Raw genomic sequence first — 8,204 nt, 5'->3', positions numbered from 1 at the left:
CAGAGATCGATCAAAGGGATCCTCGTAGACCGGTGGGGTGTGCGGTGCGGTGCCCGACAGATGAGATAACTCTGTGATCAGGACCTTCCTGCCCTCCATCTGGAGAGGGAAGAATAACGGGACGGTGTCACAAAGCTCTGATGAACCTTCTAGCCTTATATGATTAATAAAGCGGATATTTCTGCCGAATACTCGGTCCTGTGGTTCAGGATGACAGGAACATGAAAGAATAGTATAAAGGAACCTCGTGATCGTCCACTTGAGCAGTGTTTATAAAGCTGAGTGATCATAATACAGATATTCCAGGGTCAAAAGGGCCTACCGGGGCCAAATGTCCAGTGCTTCCATACAGCAGAAAAGGGGTTAATGCCAGTACAAACCAATAGGGATGAGAGGAAAGATGAAAACAAAGAATATAAGCTCCGAGCTTCTTTACCCCTTTTCTGCTGACACGATGGTTGCTATGGACTTGGTAGTTGACAACCAAATATATGGTTTAGGCAGTGTCTCACTGTCACCAGTGATTCCTAAACATTTTTTTTTTGGTGTGCCAACCCCAAACCAGCTAGAAAACCCACATGTGATAGACCTGAGAGATGTCAGACAAGATGGTTGCTATGGACCGGGTGCTTGTTGTTAGGCAGCATCTCCCTAACAACACAATTGTCACCAGTGATGTTTAAACTTATTTAGTTCAGGTAACCCCAACCAGCTAGAAAGGCCACACATTGAATATATAGGTGAAGTGAAACAGGATGGTTGCTAAGGACCCGGTGCTTGACAAATACATATATGCTGTTAGGCAATATCTCCCTAGCAACGAGGCTGTACTGGTTTAGTGATTCCTAAACTTATTGAGGTCCGGTAAATCCAAACCAGCTAGAAAGTCTATACGATGAAGACCTAAGAAGATTATACAGGATGGTTGCCCAGATTCAGAAGTCTGACAACTACATATAGGTTGCTAGGGACTGGGTGCTTGACAAATACACACATGTTGTTAGGCAATGTCTCCTTGGCAAGTAGACTGGACTGATTTAGTTATTCCTAAACGTATTTGGTTCAGGTAACTATAAACCAGCTAGAAAGCCTATACAATGAGGACCTGAGAAGATAGTTGCCCAGGACCAGATGCATGACAACTATATGTTGTTAGGCAGTGTCTCCCTAGCAACACAGACTGTCACCAGTAAAGTCCAAACTTAGCAGGGTCAGGCAACCATGAATTTGCTAAAAAGTCAACACATTGACAACCTAGGAGATGATGGACAGGATTTTTGGTAGTTATTGGGTGCTTGACAAAGACATATAGTATATGTTGTTAGGTAATTTCTCCCTAGCAACCAGACTGTACTTACCAGTGATTCCAAAACTTATTTAGGTCAGGTAACTTCAAACCAGCTAGAAAGCCCACACAATGAAGACGTGTGTCATGGGGTGTGAGGAGATAACAGAGGACTGGGGCTCCTAGACTGGCCCTCAGGGTAGGGAGCTCTAGCTATCCCTAATCCCAGAGTTACCTCTGATGGTGAGGATATCTGGGCTGCCTTCCTTGCCCTGCTCCTGACCAGACCTGATGTTACATCCCCTACCCCAACCCCTGGGGAGGGCCACGGCAGGCGTTATTAAGCCGACAGAAATAGACAAACAGGGGAAACCAAATTTCTCTCACAGCACACACACATAGAGGTATAAGGCAATAAGAGCTTAGGAGGAAAATAAGAGCAGGGAGGAAACAACAAGACAAAGGGAGAACTCCACGCACAAAGCAATACAATCACCAGCAGGACTAAGGCTATGTGCGCACGTTGCGTAAATTCATGCAGTTACGCTGCGCTTTGCAGCGCAGCGTAACTGCATGCGTCCTGCGTCCCCTGCACAGTCTATGGAGATTGTGCAGGGGCCGTGCGCACGTGGCGTCTCAGAGCGCAGCGCTTCGGCTACTGCCGAAGCGCTGCGCAAAAAGAAGTGACATGTCACTTCTTTCCTGCGCTTTGCCGGCAGCTCCTGCTCTGTCTATGGCAGGAGCTGCAGGCAGAGCGCATGGAATCGGCGCTCACTACGGACATTTCTGCAGCGATCTAAAGCGCACATGTGCTCTTCAGATCGCTGCAGAAATTTCTGCAGGCTAGTACGCAACGTGTGCACATAGCCTAAAGGCTACTTTACACACTGCGATATCGGTCCCGATATCGCTAGTGTGCGTACCCGCCCCCATCTGTTGCGCGACACGGGCATATCGCTGCCCGTGGCGCACAACATCGCCCAGAGCCGTCACACATACTTACCTGTCCGGCGACGTCGCTGTGACCGGCGAACCGCCTCCTTTCTAAGGGGGCGGTCCGTGCGGCGTCACAGCGACGTCACTGAACCGCCGCCCAATCGCAGCGGAGGGGCGGAGATGAGCGGGACGTAACATCCCGCCCACCTCCTTCCTTCCGCATAGCGGCCGGGAGGCAGGTAGGGAGACGTTCCTCGCTCCTGCGGCGTCACACGCAGCGATGTGTGATGCCGCAGGAACGAGGAACAACCTCGTTACTGCTGAAGTAACGATAATTGGGAATGGACCCCCGTGTTGCCGATTAGCGATTTTTCACTGTTTTGCAACGATGCAAAATCGCTAATCGATGTCACACGCAACGGCATCGCTAATGCGGCCGGATGTGCGTCACGAATTCCGTGACCCCAACGACTCCGCATTAGCGATGTCGTAGCGTGTAAAGCCCGCTTAAGACACAACAGCACAGGGACCGGTTTACCAAAAGCTATAGTTGGCGTGGGAAGACATATTCCACCATCTTATAAAGGCGGGGAGTAACTGTGATAGGTCTCCCGCAATATATGATCAAAGAGGTAACCAGCAGGTCAGCAAAAATTAACTCCTGCAATCCCGAGCACTAATGAGCTGGTCGATGCCTGAGTCTGTCTGTGTAACTCAGAAGCACCAGAGGAGGCATAGTGTGGAGTGTCAGACTCTGCAGTGTGAACAGCGTCTGATGCCACCATGACACTCGGCCTGGCATGTTCAACACCTGAGACAGGATGGTTGTTAAGAATGTTGCTAGGCAACCATCTAATCTTTCATCCTAGCAACCAGACTGTCAAAGATAGAAGAAATCGGTTTACACCATTGATTCTTAAACTTGTGAGCCCAAACCATTGAGAAAGCTCCAGAGTCAAAGAACTGATAGATTAGAGCTAGATTGGTTGCTATGCACTAGGTGCCTGACAACCCCATATATATTGCTAGGCAGTATCTCCCGGGCAGCCTGGATCTCTCTGGTGTCCACTGTTCACGCCCCTGAATGGCAAACCGGCTGCCATTACAGCCACGAATGTATAGGGGTTCCTTGGAGCCAAATTTGGGAAACAGTTACAACATATATTTCCCATCTCAGTTTGCGTCTTAGGCTGTGTGCACACGATGCGTTTTTTGACAAATCTGCACAAAAATCTGTATGCATATCCTGAAGCCAGCAAAGTCTATGAGATTTCTTAAGTGCTGTGTTCTCCTTCTTTTTTTTTGCCTTGCAGATGATCTGATGATCAAATGTCAAGTACAAGTGACTCCGCAGACTGAGCCTCCAGCCTCGCCACATTTGCGCAGGTGGAGCAGAATGTGAAGGCCTCCGGGCTGCACTAAAGTGATTATCCCCATCCCGTGGAGTAATTCGGCGGCTGCTTGGTTCTCAGGGTCAGAGAGTGTCTGGAGAATGAGGAGGAATACAATTACTTACATACCTCTGATGTGATTACTGTGCGAGCCGTCCCCGGGTCCTCCTGCAACTGCACTAATACGCTCAAATTGGATTTACCAGCGCGATTCTGTGTAATTCTCTCTTCTGATTGTCAGGGAATTTTTCCGGATTAATTCTCCCCTAAAAGATGAGCTCAAATTCCCTTCAGCCGCTCCTTACTTATATCTGTTCCTCAAAAAGCAAGTGACGGCCAATACGGCTTCCATAGGGTTTGCCTCCCCAATCATCCTGATAAAAAATAATGGCTGTCGCTGGGCCTTTCCAGAAATGGATATCAAATGTGATCCAATCCAAGATCTTAACCAGATAAACCATACTGGCCAAATTGTGAGAGTATGGAGCGATAAACGCTGCATACAGCGCTAAAAGTTATACCTCCGCCCCTATACAGCGGTGTGAAAACGTTTTTGCCCCCTCCTAATTTCTTATTCTTTACATGTTTGTCACACTTAAATGTTTCAGGTCAAAAAACAAATGTAAATATTAGACAAAGATAACACAAAATGCAGTTTATAAATGATGGTCTTTATTATTAAGACAAAAAGAAATTCAAATCTACAGGACCCTGTGTGAAAAAGGGATTGCCCCCCCCCCTCTTAAAACATAAATTACCTGTGGGTTATCACATCTTTGGGAAGCTGAGTTCTATTTTCCTGCACAGCCAGGCCTGATACTGCCACACCTGTTCTCAATCAACAAATCACTTAAATGGGACCTGCCTGACAAAGTGAAGTAGACCAAAAGATCCTCAAAAGCTAGACATCATGCAACGATCAAAAAAAATTCAGGAAGAAAATGTGTCATGGCTGGGGATAAAAGCTATACTGGCTGCATAGTATAATACAAAGAAACGGGAGAAGGGAATTCCCTATCGCTAGGGAAAGGGGGACGTGGTGACCCCTGACAACAACCTGCAGCTCCACACTTGTCGCTGAGCTAGATGCCTCATCCTAAGCAAACCCTGATCTGGGCCCTAAAGAAGGTAGGTATGAGCGCTTGTCAACACCACTGACATTAAGGGAGACAAAATGAAACAATACAGAGGAAACACATATGCTACCACCTGAGCCCAGGTAGGTAGCTAAAGTCAAACAATTATCTTAGGAGCAGCTACCACAGAAATCTCTGGAACAAGAGGAGACGAATGCTGCACATCACAGCCAGGAACAACTATAAACCTCACCCAAACCACTTCAGGGTGAGGCTTATAAAGGAAGTCAGAGGCTGACAACTGAGAGGAGAGACTGACAGTTTTCGCAGGGTCATAAGAGTCCACTGCTGCAGAAACAGGGAACTGTCAGATAACAACACGTGCTGCCAATCTCGGGGATTTTCTAACATTGCTGCCACTGGATTGTCAGCCAGTAGTGACATCTCCATGACACATCTGTGACAAATTAAGAAACAAAGTAATTGAGATATATCAGTCTAGAAAAGGTTGTAAAGCCATTTCTAAAGCTTTGGGGCTCCAGGAAAACACTGCGAGAGCAATTATCCACAAATGACGAAAATATGGAACAGTAGTGAACCTTCCCAGGAGTGGCCAGCTGACCAAAGTTACCCCAAGAGTGTAGCAACCACTCATCAGAGAGGTCACAAAATACCCCACAACAATGTCTAAAGACCTGCAGGCCTCACTTGCCTCCGTTAAGGTCAGTGTTCAAGACTCCTATGGGGAGATAAGGTATGCACACCAGTGACTATGTAAGGGGAATACATGGAATAGCAGAAACTGCTGTGTGAATACTGACTTGAAAAATCCAATAGCTATATGTAAAGTGAAAATGTGAAAAATGGAATCTGCATTACTGCCATGAACATATGAATCAAGAGAAATTTAGCTACTGAATTGATCAATGCAATAGAGCCCCAACACTACGCCAAAGTATTTCTCTACGTTAGGGTCCCCAGCTTGTGTGTGTCCTCTCATGCAGTTAAAAAACTTACCGTGTATGGGAAGCTGAGACCCCATGAGAGGACACACACAAGCTAGGGACCACTGCTGAGCACAAAGGACATAAAGGCTCATCTCCGTTTTGCCAGAGAACATCTTGATGATCCCGAAGACTTTTGGGAGCATACTCTGTGGACTGACGAGACAAAAGCTGAACTTTTTGGAGGTTGTATGTCCCTAAACTTTTAGCATAGAAGTAACACAGCATTTCAGAAAAGGAACATCATACCCACAGTAAAACATGGTGGTGTTAGTGTGATGGTCTGGGGCTGTTTTGTTGCTTCAGGACCTGGAAGACTTTCTGTGGTAAATGGAACTATGAATTCTGCTGTCTACCAAAAAATCCTGAAGGAGAATGTCCATCCATCTGTTCCTGTACTCAAGCTGAAGCGCGCTTGGTTTATGCAGCAGGACAATGATTCATAACACAGCAGCAAGTCAACCTCTGAATGGCTTAAGAAAAACAAAATCAAGACTTTGGAGTGGCCTAGTCAAAGTCCTGACCTTAATCCGATTGACATTGCTGTGGCCAGAAGTTAAGAAGGCCGGGAACTTTCCAATGTGGCTGAATTACAACAATTCTGCAGAGATAAGTAGCCACAATTCCTCCAGAGCGTTGTAAAAGACTCATTGCCAGTTATCGCAAATGCTTGATTGCAGTTGTTGCTGCTAAGGATGGCGCAAACACTTATTAGGTTTAGGGGCCAACCACTTTTTCCCCACCGGGCCCTGTAAGTTTGGATTTTCTTATTCCCTTTTTAATAAAAATAATAATAAAAATAAAGACCTTCATTAATAAACTGAATTGTGATGGTAGAATATGGGGGGTTGTGTAGGTTCATATTTTAGGCGTGATTCACTGTCCAGTCTCTGTATTGCTTGTGTGTACATTGTATTGTCTGTAGGTAATCACCCCCTGTAGTGTTCCTGTCTCTAGGTCTGGGGAGGGGGGCCTGGGATCCACCTAAACCCTCTGCTTGCCTGAAGAATTGGTCAGTCAGGCTGGGAAGGTGAGGATTGATCCTCTGAGGGAAAAGCTGAGGCTGCGGCCAGCACCCCAGAGAGACTGTGAGAAACCTCGATTTCCCTGGAAAAGGAGTGCTGGAGGAGTGTGACTGATTTCTTGGACATTTATCCCATTATTGGACTATATTCATGTTTCTGGACTACTTTACCCTCTGTGTGGTGGATTATTTGATGGACCTTCTGATTTGCTTGGAATAAATGTTCTTTTGATTGTTCAATCATCTCTCGCTCTGTTGATTGTGTGATATCGGAGAAGAACCCCATGACATGAATCTTGTTATCTATGTCTAATATTTAAACTTGTTTGGTGATCTGAAACATTTAAGTGTGACAAACATGCAAAAGAATAAGAAATCACACCACTGTATAGGAGGCACAGGTCATTGTAGGGAATGTGGGTCACCCCAAACTAACACCTAGAAGTTACCAAATAAGATCCACAACTAAAACAAACCTGTAAACTAAAGCAGACCCTCTAAGACGAAAATAGGACATAGATCAGACCCATTAAAGGAATGTGTAGCTTGCTTTAAATTTAAGTATTTTTCCTACCACGAATAAATGCTGCTGTACTCCTGAATCCGGTGCTGTTTTTATTTTCTTCCTGTGCCTCTCTGTTCCCGAGATATGGCCTCCTCTTTTTTGTATTTAAATCAGGGGTTGTTATAAAATGGGTGTGGTTCTCCAGGACACGCCCACAAATAATACATTACCACGCCCACTTGCCAACAAGACTAGATTTATAAGCAGGGAAGAAAGGTCCATATCTCAGGAATGGAGAGGCGCAGAAACAAAACAAAAACATCACCGGATTCAGAACAGCGGCAGCTACCCAGCCAAGAGAAATACATATTCATAGCAATTGACAGTTCTTCTTTAACTCCTTTGGGATTTTTCATTTTTTTCCTCCTTTTTTACAAGAGCTATAATCTTATTATTTCTCTATCAATATAGCCGTTAGCCGCTTGAGAGCTTGATTTTTTTTTTTTGTAGGACAATATTAATTTTTGAGTATTAAGTACTGAAAAACAAGAAAAAAAAAATACAAGTGGGATGAAATTTTGAAAAAACTATAACACCGCCATTGTTTATTGAGATTTGTTCTTACACTGTTTTATTTTCCAGTAAAAATAACCTGGAAACATAATTCTCCCTGTCCGTATGACGACTGCGATAACAAACTTGTATCGTTTGTTTATATTTTTTTATTACAAAAATATAAACAATCTGAAATTCAAGAAGCTTCAAGAGGTAGTCACCGGAAATGGTCTTCCAACAGTCTTGAAGAAGTTCCCAGAGATGCTTAGCACTTATTGGCCCTTTTGCCTTCACTCTGCGGTCCAGCTCACCCCAAACCATCTCGATTGGGTTCAGGTCTGGTGACTGTAGAGACCAGGTCATCTGGCATAGCCCCCATCACTCTCCTTCTTAGTTAAATAGCCCTTACACAGCCTGGAGGTGTGTTT

General features: G+C 45.2%; 1 protein-coding gene across 3 annotated transcripts in view; it reads right to left on the bottom strand.

Moving 5' to 3' along the window:
• The window catches only part of TEX55 (testis expressed 55), a 117,117-nt gene that overhangs the window by 38,257 nt on the left and 70,656 nt on the right, over positions 1-8,204 (bottom strand). For 2 of the 3 annotated variants that reach the window (XM_075332829.1, XM_075332830.1), the window contains exon 4: positions 1-99. This exon is cut by the window's left edge and continues 39 nt beyond it. The exons of the other annotated variant lie outside the window; for it this stretch is intronic. In XM_075332829.1, the coding sequence (XP_075188944.1) occupies positions 1-99 (99 nt within the window). The remainder of the gene's footprint in view (positions 100-8,204) is intronic. 3 annotated transcript variants of the gene reach the window in all.

The sequence above is a fragment of the Anomaloglossus baeobatrachus genome, chromosome 2 (genome assembly GCF_048569485.1).
Source record: "Anomaloglossus baeobatrachus isolate aAnoBae1 chromosome 2, aAnoBae1.hap1, whole genome shotgun sequence".
Lineage (NCBI taxonomy): Eukaryota > Metazoa > Chordata > Amphibia > Anura > Aromobatidae > Anomaloglossus > Anomaloglossus baeobatrachus.
Note: the sequence above shows the minus strand (reverse complement) of the source record. Positions and strands in the feature narration are given on the sequence as shown.